Source organism: Larus michahellis, chromosome 3, assembly GCF_964199755.1.
Source record: "Larus michahellis chromosome 3, bLarMic1.1, whole genome shotgun sequence".
Classification (NCBI taxonomy): Eukaryota; Metazoa; Chordata; class Aves; order Charadriiformes; family Laridae; genus Larus; species Larus michahellis.
Genome location: NC_133898.1, coordinates 77,776,580 through 77,801,423, shown reverse-complemented (window position 1 = coordinate 77,801,423; position 24,844 = coordinate 77,776,580). Strand labels below are relative to the sequence as shown.

Genomic DNA, 24,844 nt, shown 5'->3' with positions numbered 1-24,844 from the left:
CTGTACACAACAGAAATAACCGCTCCCTCCATAAGAATGATTTGTAATCAAATACACGGCAAACAGCCATGGGAAGTCAAATCAGGCAGCCCCAAGGGATTCTCAGATCTCACGTTTTTAGGGACAGCAAATACATTCTGTTGTTTGTGTCAGGTTTTAGTGCTTGGAGAGTTAACAGAAGCTGCCTCTCTGAAGAATAAAAACACAATTGCAAGATACTGCTGTGCAAGGTAATTAAAAATTGATAATCTTCAACTTAAAGGAGCTATAGTCTTCTGTCAGCTCTGACTGCTTTAGTCTGGGAAGTTAATGGTTACAAGGCACTACAACTACCACGTTTCTGCAAAGCTGGCAGGACAGATCTAGAGCACCCAGATTCCCAGAGGAATAAACTGTGTACCTGCTACAGCTGCCAGCTTGCGCAAATGGCACTTTCATTAACCATGTTTCATTCTTAACCTATTATAGCTTCTATTTGTAAACATCCCTGCTACGAACATCCAGGAAGGTTTGTCTTATTTTTTCTGTTTTCCCCTAGAGTAAATTTGGCCTATTCTGTTAGTTTAGATTTCCAATAAATTTAGACTGTGGTCACTAGCGAATTCAGAAAAGAATCAGGTAGTTGTCTTTCCTTATAGGACTTACCTCAACATATATTCCCATTGAGGCCTTACAGGAAAGGAAGTAAAAATACATGGCTTCATCTGAATGCCATGCTATTATTAAACTTCAGTCAATTAATAGCTTTGGTGCTAGAGTAATATCAGAGGTATTTACTATTACAGATACCCAGAAAGCAGCAGATGCGATTCATTTGTGATAAGGAGGATTAATTTACTTTTAAAAAATGGTAGTTTAAAGTTATGACACAATTCAAGGACAAAAAAACAGGATAGATAAAAGGATTTTCAGCTTTTTCTGTGGAAAATACAGTCATCCTAACTGCTTTAATTTTACACAGAATGAGCTGGTGTTGACAACTTTACAATATAATAAGTAAGTCTCTTCCATTTTTTTTCTAGGCACTTTTCTAGCCCTGTAAAGTCTGACTCTATTTTATAAGTGAAACTATTGTAGGTACTTCCCATATAGAAACTTAAATAAATTATAGAAGCCAAGCATTACAATTCTCTAGATAGTTACTTGCATTTCTAAATTGAGTCTGAGATGGGTTTGTTTCTCAGATTGTCTCCAACTGGCGACAAACACCAAATGCGTCTCTCGTTGCAAGAGATGTTCCGTATTGCAGAAGGAAGTGTACTGCATTGCATTTAAAAAAACAGCTCTAAAGGATTATCATTAGCATAATTTAACTGCAGTGAAACCATCACAAAGCACTTAAGGCTACCCATAAATGAGCATAATTTTATTTATCCAGTTCCGAATGCAAGGATGAATTACTTCAGCCTGCATTATTAATACCACAATCTTCAAGGAACACTGTGGACCAGACAGTGCAATGCGTGGTAAAAACACATCAGCATTGTTTGGAAAATACATATGTGCGCACATGTATACATGTAAATTCACACATATAATATGATGTATTAGGCAGAATGTACTATATTTTGAAAGGTTTGCACGTGATTGAGGAAACGAAGCTGGAATGGTGTGTCCAAATAATCTGGGGATTCACTGGCTCCAGTGAGGGAAACAAGTCAATGGTGGGCTGCATCCACATCTCCAGGAACAGAACAAAACCACCGTCTTAATTTTAACTGTCACCTGACTTGCAGCCCTGTGAAAAGAGTAGAGGTTGGCACATATCTGGCACCTGTTTTAAGCCTTAACATACACTTCTCAGAAATAATCAAAGGCAATTTGAATAGTAAGGAAGTTAGCATGGCCCTCCACCTCCCTTTCCGTCATGTGTGTCAGGACAGGATTTTAGCCTTCATCCCGAAGAAGGCTGGTCTGGCACACTGCTTGAGCATTAGACTACACCAGTTCTCTTCATTCCCATTAAACTGAAAAATAAATAATTACACAAAATATCTCCTGAAGTTCAAAAGAATGCATAAAAGTGTGCACCAGCACGCTGTCTCTTACAGTGTACCGGCTGTTATGGAAAAGCTGAAACCTGTAAAGCTAAGTACATGATCTCTTTAGTAGTCTACTATCTACGGATTCACCCAAATATGAATATCCCAGAGCAGAGTGCAATATAAAGGTTAATAATGAATTAGGTGTCACATGCCTAAAAAAACCCTAAAAAAGTTTTTTGAGCCAAAACAAGAATAAACTTGCCACAAAAGATGGGCGTCCAAATGAGTAGGATCAGGCTTTTGTTTGTTCTCTGTCACCAGCTCAATAGATCGCGTTAAATATTTCACTCACAGAAAAATTTTATAGAATCATAGGGTTGGAAGGGACCTCTGGAGACCATCTAGTCCAACCCCCCTGCCAGAGCAGGGTCACCCAGAGCAGGTTGCACAGGAACGCGTCCAGGCGGGTTTGGAATGTCTCCAGAGTTGGAGACTCCACCACCTCTCTGGGCAGCCTGTTCCAGTGCTCTGCCACCCTCAAAGTAAAGAAGTTCCTTCTCATGTTTAGATGGAACTTCCTCTGCTCAAGTTTGTGCCCATTACCTCTTGTCCTGTCCCCGGGCACCACTGAAAAGAGCCTGGCCCCATCCTCCTGACACCCACCCTTTAAGTATTTATAAGCGTTGATAAGATCCCCCTCAGTGATCTTTTTTCCAGACTGAAGAGACCTAAATCCCTCAGCCTTTCTTCATAAGAGAGGTGTTCCATTCCCCTAATCATCTTGGTAGCCCTTTGCTGCACCCTCTCCAGCAGTTCCCTGTCCTTCTTGAAACAGGAAGCCCAGAACTGAACACAGTACTCCAGATGCAGCCTCACCAAGGCAGAGTAGAGGGGGAGGATGACCTCCCTCCACCTGCTGGCCACACTCTTCTTGATGCACCCCAGGATGCCATTGGCCTTTTTGGCCACAAGGGCACATTGCTGGCTCATGGTCATCCTGTTGTCCACCAGGAGTCCCAGGTCTCTTTCAGCTGAGCTGCTCTCCAGCAGGTCAGCCCCCAACCTGTACTGGTGCATGGGGTTATTCCTCCCCAGGTGCAGCACCCTACGCTTGCCCTTATTGAATTTCATAAGGTTCCTCTTTGCCCAACTCTCCAGCCTGTCCAGGTCTCTCTGTATGGTGGCACAGCCTTCTGGTGTGTCAGCCACCCCTCCCAGCTTTGTGTCATCAGCAAACTTGCTGAGGGTGCACTCTATCCCTCCATCCAGGTCAGTGATGAATATGTTGAAGAGGACTGGACCCAGTACTGACCCCTGGGGAACACCACTCGTCACTGTCCTCCAACTAGACTCTGTGCCCCTACTCACAACCCTCCGAGCTCTGTCTTTCAACCAGTTTTCAATCCACCTTACTGTCCATTCATCAAGCCCACTCTTCCTAAGCTTCCCTATGAGGATGCTGTAGGAGACCGTGTCAAATGCCTTGCTGAAGTCAAGGTAGACCACATCCAGTCATGCCATCATAGAAGGCTATCATAGAATCATAGAATCATTTAGGTTGGAAAAGACCCTTGGGATCATCGAGTCCAACCATCAACTCCACTCTACAAAGTTCTCCCTTACAGCATATCCCTTAACACCACATCTAAACGAGTCTTAAACACATTCAGGGAAGGTGACTCCACCACCTCCCTGGGCAGCCTATTCCAGTGTCTAACCACTCTTTCTGTGAAGAAATTAGTCAGATTATACAGATTAGTCAGACATGATTTGCCCTTGGGGAATCCATTTTGAGTACTTCTGATAGCTTTCTTTTCCTCCACATGCCTTGAGATGACGCCCAGAACGAGGTGTTCCATCATCTTTCCAGGGATGGAGGTGAGGCTGACTGGCCTGTAGTTCCCTGGCTCCTCCTTCTTGCCTTTTTTGAAGACTGGAGTGACGTTGGCTTTTCTCCAGTCCTCAGGCACCTCGCCTGTTCTCCAGGACCTTTCAAAGATGATGGAGAGCGGCTCAGCAGTGACTTCCGCCAGCTCCCTCAGCACTCTCGGGTGCATCCCATCAGGGCCCATGGACTTGTGAATATCTAATTGATCTAATTGATCCCTCACTCGATCCTCCTCAACCCAAGGGAAGTCATCTTCTTTCCCTGTTACTTCCCCCAGTGCCTGGGACTCCTGAGGGTTGGGCCAAGCAGTAAAGACCGAAGAAAAGAAGTCATTCAGTAACTCCGCCTTCTCTGCATCCTCCATCACCATGGCTCCTGTTTCATTCAACAGTGGGCCCACAACTTCTCTGGTCTTCCTTTTGCTTCCAATATACTTGTAGAAGCCCTTCCTGTTGAGCTTGACATCCCTGGCCAAGTTTAATTCCAAGGAGGCCTTGGCTTTCCTTGTTTCATCCCTGCACGCTCCGGCAGCATTCTTGTAATCCTCCCAAGGGGTCAGTCCCTTCTTCCACTTATTGTAGACTTCCTTCTTCCACTTGAGCTTTTTCAGAAGCTTCCTGTTCAACCATTCAGGTCTCCTGCATCCCTTGGCCGATTTCTTTCTCTTAGGGATGCACCGATCCTGAGCTTGGAGGAAGTGGTCTTTGAATATCAACCAGCTTTCTTGAGCCCCTTTGCCTTCCAGAGCCCTAGCCCACAGGATCTCTCCAAGCAGTTTCTTGAAGAGGTCAAAGTTAGCCCTCCTGAAATCCAAGGTTGTAATTTTACTTCTTGATGTTTTGTGCATAGTACCCATGATCCTGAACTCTATCATTTCATGATCACTACAACCTAGGGTGCCCTCAACCTCAATGTCCTCCACCAGTCCCTCTGTGTTTGACAGTACCAGGTCCAGGAGTGCTCCTCTCCTTGTTGGCTCCTGTACCACCTATGTCAAAAAGTTATCATCAATCATCAGTCAAAAGTTATCATCAAATTTAATTTTTTCAAATCACAAGAAGGTAGGTGATGGGAGTTTGAAGCTATGTAAAAAAAAAGGTATTTGAGCAGAGGTTTCCCACATCACAAATGACTGCTTTTACTCAAAGCCCATTGTGGCTGCTGCTTTGCCCATGTTTCAGAATAAAGCAGTGCCGTTGCTGCCACCTTGCCCGTAGTGCCCTGCCTGAGAAGCATTTTCAACATGACCTGCTGAAGCTTCCTTGGTTAGGTTAGGCATCTCAGGAACTGTTTTCAAGAGGGTGTTTTTGCAGTCAGGTGCCTGCTTTCTCCTGAAACTCACTGCAGGCACCTAAAATCTCATATAAATTTGCCTACAAAGCATAGCTGAATTCTGAAGTAAAAGATGTAAGTTTAAAAAAAAAAAATCACTAACAGGATTCTGTTCTTCCCTTAACACAAAGCTTATTGATGATTTTCTCATCAGAGGAACTTCTCCCTTAACCAGGCCAAAGAGACCACGAAAATTACTTGGGAGCCTAAAGTCAATCTGTGACCAAGCAGAACGCAGGACATGGGCAGTGCTCCCCTGTGCTCCCACAGGAAATCTGTCACGTAGGTATTTTCACGCTTTCTAACATGCACAGGCAGGATTGACATCCATGCAAAATATAGCTCAAAATGCAGCTAGAGGAAGTACAGAACATCAGCCTTTTGACTGCTAACAAAAGTGATGTAAAAACTCGTGCAGGACTGGAGACACCAGGTCAGTCTCCTGCTCCAAACTTTACAGGAAGCAACCTTCAGATAGAAAACAGAAGAACACTTCCCTCTTTCTCTCTACCTTTTTCTGTCCATTAGATAACAAAATCCTAATCTTTTTCTGATCCAATAGGTATCAAAATCCTCTCTGTGGGGGAACTAAGTGCAACTGATAGAACTATGGCAGGAAAGCTGGAGAATATAGCTGGAGAATACAGCTTCTTCCATCACAGTCACATCACATCACTAATAATAATTGAGCTCTTAGAAGAATGAGATGAGTGAGTGAGTTTTGACTAGATCAGTTGGAGGAGGAACTGAAACCAATCTCTCCCTTCTGCCATTGGCTGCTTTATTTCAATAAAAAGCAAACAAGAGAATAAAAACTGTTTGCTTGTGTATGGGAGGATAGGGAAGTGCAATATGTCTTCCAATAACCACGTTTTAAAAGCACATGACAAACCATTCTCAGTTCTTAAAAAAAAAATAAAATAAAATCACTTATTCTTGTAAGTGAGGTTCCTGGCAGTGAATTCAAGCTGACAGAGCCCTGCAAAACAACAGGCAAAACCAGGGCTAAGGTTTGCCCACGTATCCTGTTTGCCTCAGACATCAGCTATAAGCACCTCTTTGCCTCAGAGGCAAGCTGGCTGTCACCTCAGGTAGTGGTATTTTGGATTACATTCAATCCTAACTCTTCCTGGGCATCAGATAAAGAGCCTAAATGTCTACTTCAGGACTCCAGGTTCCTCTGCAAAGGCGAGTACCTAAAGGTTTGATGTGCCGCCCAAGCTCTTAATTGGATCCAACTCTGCAATTTGTTCCATAATAGCATGACCCAGCAGGTTTATTTACAGCACAGCATAAAAGCAAATGCCAAAGAAGTGACAATGCAGCAGTACAAAGTTGTTGTATTGATTGTATAAATTGCCTCATTCAACAGCCTTAGGCTGACTATGAATATTTCAGTGTTGTACACCTCTTCAGTTTCACATCTAATGTGTTTCTTGAGTAAACAAGTGATGCTTGGGAAAGCCTTCCTCCCTTATAAACAAAGGCAGACATGGGTTCACAAAGAAAGTTCAGCAGCAATCAATAGGAGATTTTAAAATGAACTGAGGCGTAATGGAAGACTCTTATAAAACACATCTTCAAAATAATTCTGCAATAGTCTGATGGGTTTATTCCACTGAATTTAAATGAGGTAAATTTTTTCAAAATTATTGAAAATCCTGTGATACTGAAAGAAAATGGAGCTTCAAAATAGCAGTGTTCAGACAGCACAGGGATTTTGTTGTGCTACTAGCCTGCCCAAACAACCAAGAACTTAACAACAGGTTCCAGAAAAGCTCTGGCAAAGTGCTGCTCGATGTTTCAGCATGTTTCTCTATCATTTTTAATTTTGTGCAATGGTGTCACACAGTTTTGAAAGCCAATTACCAGCAAGGACCTCGTTCACAGATTGTGACTGGGGATGAGACAAGCAGGTGTCCACCCCAACAGCGCACTGGAGGAACAAGGTCTTGCCTAGTAAACAGGCATGACGTATAACGTGCCATCCGTGTGTGTAACAGCTGTGAGAGCGTCTTTGCCATCCAAGCAGAAACCATGGTTGCTAAAACTACTTTTTGAGCTGAAAGTTATTATTAGCAACCCTCTCTGCAAGGGGAGAGAAGAGGCTGTGCAGTCAGACACTACTATAGCACACAACCAAGTCTACGCATGCTGGAGATGGGAAGCTCTGTAATGGGAAGACAATTTTCCTCATAGACTTCCTGGCTCATTTTTTTTCTATTCTTGGTAAAAATGTTTACATTACAGGCAGTTAGACCTCTCAGAACTTAAGTACAACTGCTTGCATATTCAGATGAGCCTGGAGTATACAATGTACCCAACTACTGAATAGCATGACCAAAGACAAAGTGTGACACGGAGAAAATCATCAGGAGTGAAATGTTTTAAATTAACATGTATTTAAGGTTTGATTTGTGAGAGATGCTGAGAGCCCAGATTATACCTCCCAATATTCAGAAACCAGCTCTGGAAATGTTTAACTGAAAAAATTCTATTTACCTCTGTCCACAGTATGGGATTGACGATACATACAGGAAAGTTTTAAAACTTTGGATCATGAGCATGCTATATAAATGCCAGGTATTATCACGAGCACGTCTGAAGTTGGCTTGACCCTGTGTGAATAGCAGATTACACGTTATCCAAAAAAACCCAACAACTCTTACAAAGGAAACATTCAACACGGTCAGGAAGAGAGACATGCTAGCTTCTTGCCACCTACAGGTGAAACACTAAAATCTTCATGCCTCAGAACAACAACTGACATTAAACATGAACAGAATTGGGATTCCAAACTTTGTGCAACTTATGGAATCTTTCCCGATTTTATTTTAATGTTGAAGCATTTTAAATGCTTCATTTTTTTATAATCAGTCCAATTGACAAGGCTTGCTTTGCTTGCCTTTTTTTTCTCTTTTTTTTTTTTTTTTCCCCCTAGCCACATGCCATACCTCTGCTAATTACAATTGATTAGGAAACAGCTTGCCAATTAACCCTGACAGGGTAATCATCAGTTTGATAGCATTGCATGTCACCCAAAAGGTAGGGAGAATTTATTGTTACTTTCAGACAATTAGTAAGGGGGTGGCAGAGCTCACAATTGCCTAAAAGCTAAATGTTCCATAACGGCTGTGATAAATTATTGAATCAATTAAAACACATGACTGGATGTTTGTAAGTATATTTAAAGCTAGCAAACAAGCTTTTAGCTGTTGTGGAGTAGAATCAAAAATTAGTGGAAGGAGAAAGACTAGTGTGTGGGGGAGGTGTTTCTGTTTGTGGATTTCTTTGGTTTTTCTTTAAGCTTTGGGAGTTTTTCTGTTCTACTCTGCCATTAGCATTAGTTAAATATAACTAAAAGCTAATAGTGACTTAAAGCAAAAGCATCTGATAAAGAGTAAGACCTAACATGACTTTGCTTCCAAAGTGGTTAACTTTTCTAAAAGGCAAAGAGGTTATTATTGCTAATGCTATAATTGCAATATTGACAATTGGTGGGCAGCAGCTATTCTCTTTTTTTACATTCAGCTGTCCCTGTCATGTTGGACAGAACCTTATCTATGGGCTGGCTTTCCTAGGAGTTCCTGCACTGATCCTTCTGGTTGTTGGCTATGCCTTGAATAACCAGACTTGGAGGCTGGTTACTGGCAAAAGGTCTCCTCTTCAGAAAGAGACTACGCCAAACCGGTTACTGCATTGCAAACTGATTTGCTTTGTCTTGTGCAGCATCACTGGGAGAGCCCTGGTTGCTCCAATAACGTGGCTAGCAGTCACCCTGATAAATGGCTCCTATTATGTCTGTGCCATGAGTGAGTATGTCTCTGTGCATTATTATGGAGCTGATCCTAATGTTACTGCTAGTGAACGCAGAAGGATACTGGCTGCATTTCCGTGCAGTCAGTTAGTTCCTCCAGAGCTGACCCGGGCAAGAGATGAAGTGATTCTCCTACTCCGATACCAGTCACAAGTGAGTAACTCGTTGCTTCTGTTGCCTGTGGGTCTAATGATGAGAACTAGTGTTAATTCAGCAGGCAGTGTTAGGATAAAACAGGGTCAGTATCTTCTGCCTTGAGTGCCAAATCTCTGTGTTTTGAAGCCTGCTTTGTTCCTGTAAGTGGAAGTGAGCTTTACGTATATGAATTACTATGTGTGGTTGTCCTGTTTGTTACCTGTTAATGGAGGATATATTCTTCCTTGCTCAGTATCTTGAAAAGTACCATCAAGTAAGACAAATGGAAGCTCAAGAGCCAGGGAGCGTATGAAATTTCTTCATTCAAGCATAAGAAATATGTGACTAATGGGCCCAGGCTGCAAGAGCTCTGCATGAACCAAATTAAAATCTTGGGTTTAGATCAGATTCAATTCTAAAAGCTTACATACTGGGTAAATAATAGGGGGAACGTTAAGTTGTCACTTCAGAGAAAATTGTTTTTAAACAGGCTGTAACCTACACTAGGCTTCTCTTCTCACAATAATAGTTGTGGAGGCAAAATCCTTAACAAATTATACAACAGAACTTCCTTGAACTTGACAGAAAGAAGCGACTTTGCTACATGGCTACCTCCAGTAGTGTTGTGGTTTAACCCCAGCTGGCAGCTAGGACCATGCAGCTGCTCGTGCAGTTCTTCCCCTTCCTCCCCGCTCCCCCCTCCCCCCCCCCCCCCGGATAGGGAGAAGAGGCAGCAAAAGAGGGGAAAGGGAAAGGAAAAAAACCCGTGGGTTGATATCAAGTCAGTTTAATAGAACAATAACAGAAGAGGAAAAATAATAATAATAATGATACAAGTCACTCTCACCACCTTCCTGAGCAGTTATTGTAGATTCCCCACCCCCCTCGCCAACCCCCAATTATATATTGAGGATGACATCTATTCAATATGGAATATTCCATTAGCCATTCTGTTGTTCTGTCTAGGCTCCTTCTCAGTTTCTGTGGGAAGCTAAAAAGAGTCCTTGAAAAGTATAAACATTGCTTAGCAACAACTAAACCAACACACATTACTGACATTCCTTTCACAGCAATCACTAGAAAGACAATTAACTCCTTCCCAGCAGAAACCAGGACAAGTAAGCAGGGACTGGGTTTGATAGCAACAGACCCTTATCAGTGTTATACCTTGTTAACCTTATTCAGGAAAAGTAAGTAAAGATTGTCTTACGGATTTTCTGATGCTCAGAAGTTACCACTGTCAGTATATTCAGCTGCAACAGGTTTGGTTTTTTCTTTTCTTTTTCTTTGAAGGTGGCTGGCTGGCTTCTGATTGCTGTGGTAGTCATCACTGTCTTCCTGTCTTACTGCCTGGCAAGCTGTTTCTCCCCACTCAGCTTTCTACATTTCAGATATTGGAGCAGCTATGTCCATAATGAGCAGGAGCTCTTTGACGAAGCAACAGACCAGCACTCCAGGCTGTACGCCATGCAGCACGTAAGGAAGTTCTTTGGCTTTGTCCCAGGGAGTGAAAATGTAAAGGAAATCCGTATCCCATCTCTCAGAGAGTGGCAAGCTATTTCTGGACTGGCCTTTCTAAAACAAGTGGATGAGGAGCACTACGACTACAGCCTCCTCCATGACTGGGCACTCAAGGAGTCTGTAAATGGAAAATTCCTGAAGACTGATGAAGACCCTGTGATTAGAACGCAGCTCTGAGGGCCCAAGCCACCACCAACACCTTGCAGAAAAGCAGGAATGCATCTAGCTCCACATCAGATCTGAGCTGCTCTGGAACTTTCTGATGCCTTACTACATTGATATAAAAGTACACGAGCAAGTATATCTTGTTAATGTAGTCCTTTACCACACACTTACAGACACCTTTCCTGATGGCATCTGACTCCTGTGTGATGCGATGGTCTATGTCTGGATTAGGGTGGGCTGTTTCAAGCTGCAGCCCTCTGCTTTCTAATAATTGTGCAAAAAGGATGAGTATGTACCAGGAGATAAAGTTATTGCCAAACGCTTTTTCTTTCCTCCCATTAAAAACTTTAAAAATTAACAGCTAGAGTTTGATTGGATCCTATGGGTCAGTCTGTTCTATGCAGAGCAAGAGCAGATGTCCAGCTTTCTTTCAGTGACCCCTAGCAGAAATGCCTTATTTTTCTTCTTCCATATCTTCTATTATGTGACTAAAATATACTAAGCTAACTATAAGCTAAATCTGTGGCTACAGCAGTGCAGAAGAGACATATGGGGAAACTTCACCAACAAAGGCTAAGTCTAGATACAGTGATGAGAGAACTTTCAGTTCTGCGAAAGAGATAACATGCCCACTGAGTGGCACAGGATGGGGGGTGCAACATGTAGCAGCTGCATGAACAAACACTTGTGGAAACTTGAATTCAAAAGTATTCTGTCTGAAAGCAATAGCAACATTAGTCTCCTATTCCTTTTAGAAAAAATGCATACCATAGTTTTTCCTAATGCTTCCTGTATTGCCTTGCCATGTACACATGTATGTGTGCATGCTACAAAGCCATATGCTAGATTATAGGATCTGCTTTTAATAAATAACCCCAGTGTTGATGTGGAAAAAATGTAATTATTTAGTACATATTACTAGAAAATGCAGGTGCCAGAAGTAAGATCTCATTAAACGTGTTTTGTCTTGAACATTTAAACTTCTAAACAAAAGCAAGCACTTTAGCAAATGCAAATGATGTATATGCTGAATAACTGGAGAATGAGTGCATGTTTTATATCACTAAACAAATTCTTACAAATTCCCACATATGTATGTCATCTGAATCCTAACCTTTCAGTTAATACAACTGCACTGTTTATATGCGCTCCTTGGGAAGCGAACTATCTCTATTAGTAGATACAAGCTCTAAAAATCTTTGTGGGTTGTTTTGGCTTTTTTATTTAATTAAGATGAACACTATGTGTAATCTGGAATACATGCCACTGATTTGTGTATCTGAAAGTTTTGGGAAAAACCTCCTATGTTGATGCCTGGATCCAAATGACAAAAAAAATAGCTGCTGTTTATTCTGTGTGGGTTCTTTCTACTTCTTCCCTTGTTTTACAGCACCACTACAAAAATGATGCAATATTTGCAGTTAAGAGCTGTCAAATTATTTTAACTTCTTGCTAAACTAACTTTTAAATCAAACTTTATGTTTTCCAATTTTGTCCCAATTACTATTTGTCCTTCTTTTTTTATATATATATATATATAGTTTATAATTTAAAATACTGAGTGGAAGTACTAGCTGTATCTGTCAGTATGAAGTCAGCCCACCACTGTACAAATAAACTATCACCTGCTAGCATACATTAATCTATAATACTAAATACAGCTGTAGCACTATAGGTGATTTATTTCCCTTCACTCCTCTGCTCCCTGAAACACATCATGCATTAGTAGTGAAGGCATAGCTTTCACAAGAATTCATGATTACAGAAAAATCAATGAGTCTGTACTGAACAATTTAACTGTGCCTGCTAAAACCTGAGTCATCTTATCCAAAATCAATTTAGAATTGCAGTTTGCTCACTTGAAGTGAAAATAATTGTCTTTATGGCCACGGTAAAAGTTTTTCTGGAAACTAACTATTAGGTTGTAAAATGCACCTAAGGGAAACGTGCTGGCTGTAAGCCCAGGAAACTGATGCACCTTAAAACTACTCTGTACCAAGTACCCATCAGGGTCTACTGTTGTTTAACCCTCAACAGGTTTAAATCCATCGTTGCAGGTAACCCCCAAGTATGGAGGCTCCCAACATTACTCGCTTTGATGAATCCCAGTCTGCATTTATATAATGAAGCTGCCTATGAGATGGGACTTCTGAAATCACTGCAAACCCTTCCTGAAAAGTCTGCAGGTGCTTTTTTCCATCTGCCTCAAATGAACTTCCAATTTCAGCCTGAAATGGCATTCAGCTGCCTCCATTGCCATTACGCCATCCCTACAGCAACAGTTTTGGGTCCCTTTCAGTTTGCTGATCCCTATAAATTTCCAGTGGAAGATTGACTGAACAGTGAATACCAGCCTGACAGCAAAGCACTTTTTACAGGAACTCTGAAGGCCGCCTCTTTAGATATCTTTATCAATGATCTGGATGAAGGGATTGAGCGCACCCTCAGTAAGTTTGCAGATGACACCAAGCTAGGTGGGAGTGTTGATCTGCTTGAGGGTAGGAAGGCTCTACAGAGGGACCTGGACAGGCTGGATCAATGGGCCAAGGCCAGCTGTATGAGGTTTAATAAGGCCAAGTGCCGGGTCCTGCATTTTGGTCACAACAGCTCCAAGCAATGCTACAGGCTTGGGGAAGAGTGGCTGGAAAGCTGCCTGGCAGAAAAGGACCTGGGGGTGCTGGTGGACGGCCAGCTTAACATAAACCAGCAGTGTGCCCAGGTGGCCAAGAAGGCCAACAGCATTCTGGCTTGTGTCAGGAATAGCATGGCCAGCAGGAGTAGGGAAGTGATGGTGCCTGTGTACTCAGCACTGGTGAGGCCTCACCTCGAGTGCTGTGTTCAGTTCTGGGCTGCTCTGTACAAAAGGGACATTGAAGTGCTGGAGCATGTCCAGAGGAGAGCTACCAGGCTGGTGAGGGGTCTGGAGCCCAGGTCATATGAGGAGAGGCTGAGGGAGCTGGGCATGTTTAGCTTGGAGAAGAGGCGGCTGAGGGGAGACCTCATTGCCCTCTACAACTACCTGAAAGGAGGCTGTAGAGGTGGGTGTTGGCCTCTTCTCCCAAGTAAATAATGCCAGGACCAGAGGAAATGGTCTGAAGTTGCGGCAGGGGAGGTTTAGGTTAGATATTAGGAAGAATTACTTTACTGAAAGAGTGGTCAGGCACTGGAACAGCCTGCCCAGGGAGGTGGTTGAGTCACCATCCCTAGAGGTGTTTAAGAAATGTCTCTGCAGGTGGGAAGTCAGGAGTCTCGGGAACAGAGGCTGACTACCTCACCTATTCACAACACGGCTATTTCCAGGCTGGGGGGAGAAGCCAGAGATCTGGTGTAGATGATGACGACGGGGGTTTTCTCTCACGTCTGGTACTGGCGGGTAAACACAGCAAGTATTTTCTGCCCAGAGCTGAACGCCAAGCAGTAAGTACTAGCATTAAGTGACCAGAGAGCACCACGATTGACCACTCTTTGCGACGGCAGCCGAAAATCATTAAGGCTAATTACTTGTCCCCTCACAACCTCGCTCTACCTCACGCTGGCCCGCCAGCACCAATGTGGCCGCGCACGTTATGGCCGTGCGCTCTTCCTCCCTCTTCAGCCCAAAAGCATCCACCGCCGATCGGGGTGCCAGGCATGCCTAGCCGATGGCGGATGGGGAGCGCGCAGGCGCGGAGTAGGGCGGGCGGCCCATGGCCCTTGGTGGCGGCGGGTCGTGGTGGTGGCGGCGATGACCGACTACAGCGAGGAGCAGCGGAACGAGCTGGAGGCCCTGGAGTCCATCTACCCGGACTCCTTCACGGGTGAGCGGCGGTGGGGCCCGCCGGTGTGAGGGAAGAGGGGGAGGCTCCGCCGGGGCCTGGGCCGCCCGGGCTCCTTCGGGCCTCTCCTTCGGGTTGGTTGTTTTTGGTCATTTTTTTTCCTTGATTTTCCCTCAGGGAAGGCTGTGATGGCCGGTGGGCTGCTGTACCAGGGCGTGAAACGCCGTCTTGGGCGGTGTTTCACGCCCTGGTACAGCAGCCCAGCGTGGGCTCCCATCCATCCCTGTATCCCAGCTGTGGGCTGCTTAAAGGCAATCTTTAATTCCCAGGTGCGGTGTGTTATTTCGCTAAAGCTTTCATATGGTGGATGTCTTGGTTCATCAGATTTCCAGGAATTCCTAGTTACCATCAAACAATGAAGCGTATTTACTGTACTGGCTGATCCAAGGTGACTTGTGGTGCTCAGTAGCCAAAGAATTTTAATGGTAAAAAAAAAAAATATAAATGTGCATTTTCTCTTTCCTGACAGCATGGTATCTACTCTGCCTGAAGTTCCACAGTATCTTACAGATCCCACAGTATCAACTGAAGTTGGCAGCAACTTCATCGCAAAGACATTTGCCCATTGTTTTAATCTGAACATCTTTTAGGCTCTTCAGTTTTATGTTAAAGGTATATGAATTGATCTCTGGTAGCTAGGGATGCTGTATCACTGATACTGATATAGAATTAATATACTTTCATGCAGCCTCTGTTGCTTACTCTGAGTTATTGTTCATTCGCATAATGCTCTTACGCTCAAAAGGAGGAAAAAAGACTATAGTAGAACCTTAGCAATTGGGCAAAATTCAGTTAATACTGTTAGAGCGTATGTACTAATTGGGTATAGGTTATAACCGTGATACAGTGCAGTCTTTATTTGAGGATATGGTCTGTAACCCACAATTGTGCAATGAAGTTTCTAGTCAGTGAAACTTTAGATCACAGGGCTTGCATTTTGTACGTGTCTATAGAGGCGCTTGTTGTCTGTCTTCTAGCTGCCTTGTTCGTGCAATTTCATTCTAGTACGTTACTTGGGTAGTACGTTTTTGAAGGAAAGCACTGTGTATTCCTTTTTTCTGTTTTAAAGAAGCATTTGTTATTTTAAGCTGTCCTAAATATAGAAATAGGTGCAGACAGCCTGTAAAAATAGTCCAGGGTCAAGAGTGCGCTGGATGCTCGTCACACATACCTAGCGCAATAAAGCAAATTAGCTTTGGGAGCTTTCTGTGTGCATTTAGTGTGCTAACATAAGTCATTTGATGGTAGGTAGGTTTGCACTTTTTGGAAAAGTGAAACTTCCGATCGAGAAAACTTCCCAGAAGAGAAACTTTTTGATATTGTTGATGTTATATGCTCTCATTCAAAGCACACTCCAAACATATATGGAAAATAGCTGTTCATTGAAAAGGTTTGTATTAATAGGCTAAAAAAGTCCTTAGCACTGTATCTAGAGCATCCTTGCTTCATTAGTTCTTGAGAAGTTCACTTTTAATGACATGGAGAAGTAGTTGTCTGCTTTAAGGAATATCTGTTTGTCTTTCTTTTTTTCTTTGAACAGTATTGTCAGAAAAGCCAACGACTTTCACGATCACTGTGACATCTGAAGCAGGAGAAAATGATGAAAGTAAGTGGATCATGTCTTAAACTTATATAGAAGGAGTTTCTGTGTTAGCCTAATTCTATCGCCAACAACTATGTATACTTCCACTTAAGTCCTCTGAGGAGCCTGATCCAGCAAACATTCCTCAGAAAACGTAGTTGAAGGATTCTGGTGCTCTGTGTTTAATTTACAGAAATGTTGCACTCTCACCGTGGCTACTTTCTGACATGCTGAATCTCATATGCTTTGCAGTGTAGCTTCAAAAAGAATGGATTGTTACCGTCCCTGTAGTAGCTTGCAGCCATGTTGTGAGGTGTGTTTTTTCTAGCAACCGTATATATATACCAGCCACATGGGAGAGTTGAATCTCTGTATTGTGAATATGGAGCCCTTAAGGAACAGTTCCAGAACAAAGAGCTGTGGGTCCAAGTCCCTTTGTATTTGTTGGGTACCAGTGGTTGAATGGCCTTGTTGTAAGAAAGCCTTGCTCCAAGTAAGTTTGAGAGCTGCTGTTCTAGGTTACTGTATCAGAAGGAAGAAACTGCTGCCGTCTCCTTCGGTTTTAAAGGAGCAAGTCCTGCTCCGAGCTGGTGTCTGTGTTGAAGAGACTGCTGGGATGCTGGAACTGTGAGCCTTGAGGAACAGAAGGAAGGCTTCTCCCTGGTATTCTGGCAGGATGCATGAAGGGATCTCAATTCATTTTTGCCTTGTTTCCATGTTATCCTAGCTCTGGATGGCTTCAGGTGGAGTGCGTTCTCCTTAGGTGGTTTTCTGCTTATTAACTTGCACGGGACGTTTTGTCCTTTTCATATGATTTATGTGGAGCCCTGGTACCCAACACAGAGGTTGATACTCCAGACAGGCACACAGAATTTAATGCATTAGTATGCTGAGATTCTAGATCTTTTGTTAGGGTGCTTCCTCATTTTCTCCAGCTTTAAGTGGGATATGAGGGAAAAGAGATTACTGCTCTAGTAGCCACCATACCACAGAAGGTTTTCCAGTCTTTCCAAAGACCTTTCAGACATTAATAGCCCATAATAGTTTCTGTAAGGGTAAACTGCATTATCTTAATTTTTCAGAACTCTTGCATTATATTTAAATCTGTTCGTGTAGTTTTACTATCTGTGTAAGATGACTGTTCCTTTGAGACAAGATTTTTTTATATTTTAAAACATTTAGGCTACTAATGCAATCAGAAAGTACACAATTAAAGTTTTATAAAGTTATCACCATAAGAATATGTGGTTTTTATCTTGTAGCTGTCCAAACAACCCTTAAATTTACCTATAGAGAAAAATATCCTGATGAAACTCCACTTTATGAAATTGTCTCACAGGAGAATCTTGACGATAATGATGTTACGGACATAATAAAGCTACTAGAACAACAGGTAAGGAAAATGAAATAAATCAGCTTGATATCACTTTTTAGTGATATTTCACGTTTTAGCCAGAATTTCTCTCTCAAGTCAGTTGTTTTCTGAGGTACGTGCTACTGATTTGAAACATACTCCATACAGCAGAGACTAACTTTGAGGTTTGAGTTTGGTAAATGACATTATTGAGGTAAATTATGTTAATGAGGTAAAATACAGGACTAGTTTAGGGTGCAAAGGTACAATAAAGAAATGGAAGTGCTGTAGGGCTTCCCCTCTGGCTTAGGGTGAATTTGTTTAACTCATATGTAGTATTTGTGGAAATACGTCACTTCAATTTTACTAGGAAAGATTAAAAAATGCTACATTGATTCTTGATTCTTTTCAATAACACAACTATTTGTGGGGGGAGGTGGAATATCTCTTCAGCCTTTGGGATCAGTGAGAGTGCATTGTAAAGGAATGAGAAGGAAACACTTCTTTGATTTCAGGAATTCTTGACAAGTCCTCCCTGTCTTAAAATTGACGTAATATGTTCAGTAGACATTCTTTCTTTTCAGTTTACTTCGTATAACCTTCCTTCCGTCAACTGATGTTTTTTGGTTTTCCTGGGAAGCTGTCCCACTTCAAAGGGGTGTGTAATGAGATAAGAAATATGCTGTTCCAGGAGAAAGAGGTTCTGAGTGACTGTTGTCTCTTAAGATTTATGATACTCAAATCTTGGTAGTTGTGTTCCTACTGAAGGTTTTGTTTTATTCATGAAAATGCCTTTTTGATGTCTATAGTATGTTGAAAACCTGAAGACAGAGATTATCATTGGTGTTTGCCGCACAACCATTTAACTGGAATAACTGGCTAGTTGACTTGAATTTTACAGTGGACTTTTGAGACTGGTGCAGAGTGCCTCGGCTGTGTTATCTGCATTTGCACGTAATGCTTTTAAAACATGTTTATGCATTCATCTGCTGAAGGTTTGCGGTTCTCCTTCTATTTGAGGTTGCCTTCTTTTGTTGTAGGCAGAAGAAAATTTAGGAATGGTAATGATCTTCACTCTAGTCTCAGCAGTACAGGAGAAATTAAATGAAATAGTGGATCAAATAAAAACACGAAGAGAAGAGGAAAAGAAACAGAAAGAAAGAGAAGCAGAAGAAGAAGAGAAAGTATGTAAAATAATCTTTTCAACTAAAAATTTTGTGCTTTTTTAAATGTGTGGGGTTGATGCAGGAGCAATTCTCGGTTGCACTGAGAGAGGAACTTCTATCCCAAAGTTGATATAATTAAAACTTAAGGACTAGAAGATTATTTAGTGCACTAATTTTATTTTTTCCCCTCGTTTTCTAAAGCAGTCTCTCCAGATATGTACTGCGTGTTTGCCATCCCTTCTAGCATTACTCCCTAAGGCAGGGGCAGAGATTTTTCTGAAATAAAATCTAAGTTGCTATAGCCAGTTTCTTGTTTGAAGAGGAAAGAGGTGATGGGGAGCAAAAAGGGCTAGAATATGGCATGCTACACAATGGCTGCGTGTTCTGAGAAAGTCCCTCTTCTTTTATAGACTGAGTGGGTAGGGTGGAAGCAGTGAGGCCAGTCTTCAACACCTGCATTGTCCTTCCTGAACGTGTCCGTTCAACCAGCCACTGTGGAATAGCTTTTCCATTCGTGGAATGTGCTGTGAAAAGTGTAAATACTGGGTCTTCACTTTTCCTCAGAAATAGCTAGAGGGTGATGAGACTTGGCGGGTTCATTATTTCTGAAAATGGCAGAAAAATAGCTGGAAAAAAATAATCCTTTTTTCTGTCTCAACAAGGTAGAAGGGTTAGTGTATTTTAATGGAAAATATTTCAGTGTAGATTGCACTCAGGAGTTTATAAGAAGTGCTGCCTACTTACAGATAACTTGTGTTAGTGGTGTGTTGCTAACTATTGCACTGTAGGTCCAAAAGTAGTATGCAGGGGTTTTCCATATGAATTTTCACCTTGGTACAGCTCTCTGAAGGGAGAGTCCCATGACAGAAAACAGTAAGAAAGTGTTATTTGTATATTCTCAGGGCTAGGATTAATTTATTGGAGTACTTCACAGCAAGCAGTGCTTCTGGAATGTTGTAATTTAATTAAGAGAATGCTCATCTTCACTCATAGCTTTGCCAGTTGTGTTTGCAGCCTTGTTTTCTGTTCTTGCAGCAACGTTTTCATGGCACTCCTGTTACCATTGAGAATTTCCTAAATTGGAAAGCGAAGTTTGATGCAGAACTCCTAGAAATAAAAAGGAAAAAAATGAAAGAAGAAGAACAAGCGGGCAAAAATAAATTAAGCGGTATGATTTAAAACTGGTCCTGAAGTTTTTACAGTGTTACCAGATTATAATGACAAGCCTAAAAGTAATTTTTACACTGAAAGATGCTTATGTTGGATGAAATACAAAGCTAATAGATTTGAGACTTCTACTGAAATCATTAAGGTTCCAAAACTGTGTGTTTAAGATTCTCGAGTTTTGTGCCAGACAGTATGCCCCTTGGAGCTGCTGCTGACAAGCATTGTTCTGGCAGAAATAGTTGTGGTTTGTTAAGCAACAAAAAGAATCTACATCAGGCAGTTTATTGATTTGGCCTTTACTGCGCTGGATTGTACCGTGACTTCAGGTTACTCAAGCACATGTAGGAGTTTGGGATGCTGTTGCTGGACCAAAGGAATATAGAGGCTGGCTGCTGCATATAACAAGCTTACGATGACTAGTGAGAATGCTCTGATATTTTGGAGAAAAGCTTGGCATAGCAGTGGTCTTGGGCTCTGTGTTTTGCAGATCACAGTTTGTCCAGCACAAAGCAAACTCTGTATCCAGTGGGCAAAATGTGGAGGAAATTACTTTTCTTATGAGAGTTTTTACCTTATGTAGGTAAGAATTAAATCTTTGTCATCCTCCTCTACAGTGTCCATGGCTTAGCTTTGGACTGGTTCTCCTGTGGTTTTGGATGTACTTTTGAGCTGATTACTTGAGAAAGCACAACCAATGTTGTCTTGTCTTCTCTTCTTGATTCTGAAGGCTTTTGAACCTTCTGTCTAGTTTTGATGAAATTTGACAGAGGGATGGAAATTTTAATGGTAGTAAGTTTCATGGAGAGCTGTACAGGGCAGAGGGCACACTTGATTCCCCTCTGAAAGGAATGCTTTTTGGAATCTGCAAAGTTGAGATAGTAGAAATCAGGCTTCTAGTTTTCCTGTTCTTAAAATTATCGTTAGCATGCTGTGTCTGTTTTTCTCTATGCAAGTCTAGTTTATAGAAGCTCCTCTTTACAAAACTAAAAACAGGCTTGCTCTCAGGTGTCATGAGTGTAACCTCAATAGAAGTAAAAGGTGTCTTCAAATGTTTTGCTACGAACACTAAGCGCTTGTTTTGGTGGAAACTTGCATAAGCAATGCAAATGTCGATAAGAAGGTGGGTACTTCATGTGGAAAGAGTCCTGAGCTTGTCTTCCCCTGCCTCCCAATTAAAAAAGCTTCACTTTGCCTTGTGTGATATTTCCTTCATGTATATGCGTGTGTAGGAGCTGGCGATTTGTGTGCAGATCCAAGTTGCTTTTCGAATGGGGAGGATATATGGAAAAAGGTGGAGGAGGCAGCTAACTTCCTTTCCAGTTCCCAGAGAGGATTTCTTGTGGAATGCAAGGAGGATGAAAGCAATAATGACTGAGCAAAGGCTGTGGGGCAGTATGATGTAAATTTTCCCACCTTCTATTATTAAAGCCTTAGTAAAATTAAAGCGACTATAAGAAACAGTGTCCCATGTCACATGTAAGAGGAGGGAACCTGTTGGCATGGAAGAATCCTGGATGAACAGTCAAAAAATCAGAATGGGGAACTTCTAGAAATGAGCAGCTAAAAAAAAAAAAAAGCTCAAATTGATTAATTTGAAAAGCCTAAAATACAGATGCTAACTATTGTTGCCTTAGGTTTATAGCTATTTCAGTATTCTACTTGTTTATATATTATTTTTATTTTATTTCTAGGTAAACAACTGTTTGAAATGGATCACAACCTTGACACGTCTGACATCCAGTTCCTGGAGGAAGGTAAATTTCTGTTTGTTTCCACAACTGTAAGGCAGTGGCTTAAAATAGGTCATAATTCCTAAGCAAAATCTGTATTATATTTCTGACTTAACATCTTACCCCTCAGTATCACTGGTATGTTGGAAGAACTTTCGAAGAGGTACTGTTTTGCAGATTGAACAGAAGTGATTTAAACTTCTTTCAAAAACAAACAGAACATGTTCAAGATAATAAAGCGTTTTTATTTGCGATTTTGAGCTTGAGTTGATCTTACTTGAACAGAAGCAAGAGAAGTATTTGGACTGGAAGCAAAACAAAAAACAAGCAAAGCAAAAACAAAAAAAAAATCCACAACCAAACCCTGATTTTTCTTTTTTTCTAGTAGCCAACCTTCTTACTTACCCCTGATTTCAGGCACAGATCTTGAAGTTCTGTCTCCTCTCTGGACCTCAACACCAATAGTAAACATCTTGCAGGTTAAATTAAATACTATTTGCCTCTGTGCAGTCCAGTTCCTCCTCATGTTTTTGTGCAGATTTGTCTGTTGCCTTACTGAAAATATCTGGCCTGAAAATTTTGTAAGTCTGTGCCAAAAGACGTTAAACTTGGAAAGTCTGTTGGAGGTAAATCAAATAAATGTACAAGTTACAATTTTAAAAAAGTTGTTTATGAACATCAGTGAATATAAACTTGAAGAAGCAGTAATGGGGAAGTTGTGTTTCTTTTAGTTAGAGGACATAATTTAACCTTGTCTTCCTCCAAAATGCCTGAAGGGAAGATGGGTTGTTGATGGAACATTTGGCTGTCTCAAGAGAGTAACAGACCTCTTAATTTGGGCTCTGTGCCCAAACAATTTGGGATTAATGTATTAACTTTTAATCCTGTTGCTGATTAAAATCTCCTGTCCTTATTGCTGTTCACGTTCTGTCATAAATGCAACTTCAATTTAATATTACAATACCGTGTGATAAGTAATACTAATTTTCACAGCTTGAACAGGATATTGGCATTTTGTTTTAGATGGAAATGGTTATAAAGGCTCTTCTCAAATCCATTGAAAGAACAGAACCTTGCTCAGTGGCCAGAAGATGTCGCTATTGATACACACAAATAAAATAGCAGCAGTCCTCAAGTTTTGTCCTTAGCTCAGCATTATCTCTTTCAGAAGAAAATGTGAAGCGTGAAAAGCTTCATCTTGCTTTTAAAACTTAAATCTGAGAGCAAATGTATGTACATAGGCGTATAAATTGTGTGTAGGGGTATTTTTTTATAAATCCTGTGTGTTTCTGTGGCTGTGATAGTTGTAACTATTCCAGCTGTGTGGTCCTGAGCTCCTACTTTGACAGTACCTGAGAGAAAGAATATTTCCTTCTGGGAACTATAAATGTTAACTTCATTCTCCCAATGGATTCTGAGGTCCTGCATGACATTTCTCTTGACTGGGTTTTGGTATGAGGGGAAAAAAGCTTCACTTTATCTGTAAAAAGGTAAAATGTGGCATTTTCTTTTTCATATCTATTTGATCTATGAAAAGCCAAGTAAGTTAACAGCTGCCTACATTGAAGAGTGAATATGGAAAAACTGTTGTGTATTTTGTTGTTCAGGTACTATTTTCCTACTTTGCATTAATATAAATTATTTTTCTGTTCTTTGCAGCTGGAAACAGCGTGGAGGTTGATGAATCTTTATTCCAAGAAATGGACGATTTAGAGTTGGAGGACGAAGAGGATGACCCTGACTACAACCCTGTTAATTTAGATAGTGATTAGACTTTTTTTGAACTGACTCTGTCATCAGTATGGACATATGTAAGGAGAGAGGGGCAGGTGGGAAAGCCACAGCATCTGTGGTTTTAGTAATGTGTATCAGTTTTCTTTTTTTCCTTTTCTTTTTTTTTCCAAAGAAAAAAAACAAAATATTTTAAATCCAGGAGAGTGGTCTTCTGATGACTTTCATCATAAATAAATTTACTTTGATATTTCAAACAAAAAATTTGAGGAATATTGATGTCTGAAAATGCTATTCTGTTTTCTCTTATTTTTTTCCTTCCTATTTCTGTAACTCTCCTTTGAAGAGAGATGACAACGAGCAAGATGGAAAGATGTTATAGTAAGCGCTGAACGCATCTGAAGGCTGAACGGCGGTTCTGCTGTCTTCCACCTAGGATATACATGGGCAGCTTGGTGAATAAAAGGGATCACATACTATGCAGTTATTTTTTATTTTTTTATCTTCTGTGGAATTTTATAACACTTTAGTCAGTTCTGGTGCCCCAACCTATCAGCTGTTGATAGGCAGCACTAGTCACCTTTGAATAAGGCATAACCTTATTGAAGTTTAATGGAAACCATTTCCATACTACTGGAGTAAAATCTTTTGCTATAGTTGAGGTTAATAGTTTCAAAATGACTAGTTCAAGTCTGTAGGAAAAAATTAGAATGAGATTAAGTCCTCCTAAAAAGTCTGGTTGATTTGTTCAGAAAGGTTTGGGGTTTTCTTTATTTTGAACTTGTACATCAATGAACTTCAATGGCAAAAAAAACCCCAAAACAACCCACCCAAGGAAAATTAGTTTGCTTTTGGCAACAGACTATGTTGAAACACTATCAGTGGAGTACAGAAGACAGTACCAGGATTTATAGAGTGCTCAGAAGTTTCAGTGTAATGGGTGTTATTTTAGAAGTATCTTGGTGGCAGCCCATAAAAGCACAACAAACAGTAAAGCTCCACCTCAACTCCCGGATGTTAACCATCCTGCAGAGTTGCTTATGGAGCAAACAGCCTGATGTTAGGCTCCTCCTTCCTTCCCACTTCCAAAAAAACCCACAAAACACTGTGAGAACTGCAGTGTTTAAAGATGCTGTGTTTAAGACTGTATCAGCTAGAAGGATGACAGTATGGGTGAGGGTTTCAGAAAACAGCTCTCCAAGAAGAGCACCATAAGGCACCTCAATGATTAAACACTGTGTGCTGAATTTTAAGATGCTGTTAGTAGACTGCCTTAACTGTGCCAGCTTCAAGCTTTGAAGAGGATTGCACTAAAGTATCACAGTTCTTAAAGTTCATAAATTGATTATTCCTGTAATATTTAGAAATTCTGTATTGAAACTGAGAAACTTAATTCCAGAAATAATTTAATGGTGTAAAAGATTCTCATATCGCTTGAGAACATCTGTTTGGGATG

The 24,844-nt window shown here is 41.2% G+C and overlaps 2 protein-coding genes across 6 annotated transcripts; both read left to right on the top strand.

Moving 5' to 3' along the window:
• Positions 1–8,496: 8,496 nt before the first annotated feature.
• Positions 8,497–10,985, top strand: CALHM4 (calcium homeostasis modulator family member 4). Its single transcript, XM_074580901.1, has 2 exons — positions 8,497–9,175; positions 10,451–10,985. The coding sequence occupies exons 1-2, from the start codon at positions 8,618–8,620 to the stop codon at positions 10,853–10,855; spliced, it is 963 nt and encodes a 320-aa protein (XP_074437002.1). The 5' UTR covers positions 8,497–8,617; the 3' UTR covers positions 10,856–10,985.
• Positions 10,986–14,489: 3,504 nt separating this feature from the next.
• On the top strand, positions 14,490–23,661 carry RWDD1 (RWD domain containing 1). 5 transcript variants are annotated; one of them, XM_074580898.1, is made up of 8 exons: positions 14,501–14,640; positions 15,128–15,270; positions 16,199–16,264; positions 17,580–17,633; positions 18,635–18,778; positions 19,796–19,928; positions 21,619–21,681; positions 23,317–23,661. In XM_074580898.1, the coding sequence occupies exons 3-8, from the start codon at positions 16,256–16,258 to the stop codon at positions 23,427–23,429; spliced, it is 516 nt and encodes a 171-aa protein (XP_074436999.1). In that variant the 5' UTR covers positions 14,501–14,640; positions 15,128–15,270; positions 16,199–16,255; the 3' UTR covers positions 23,430–23,661. The 5 variants fall into 5 exon arrangements, with proteins under 5 accessions (XP_074436996.1, XP_074436997.1, XP_074436999.1 ...); XM_074580900.1 differs by having other exon boundaries at positions 17,503–17,633; XM_074580899.1 differs by lacking the exon at positions 14,501–14,640 and adding an exon at positions 14,928–15,046.
• The last annotated feature ends 1,183 nt before the right edge of the window (positions 23,662–24,844 follow it).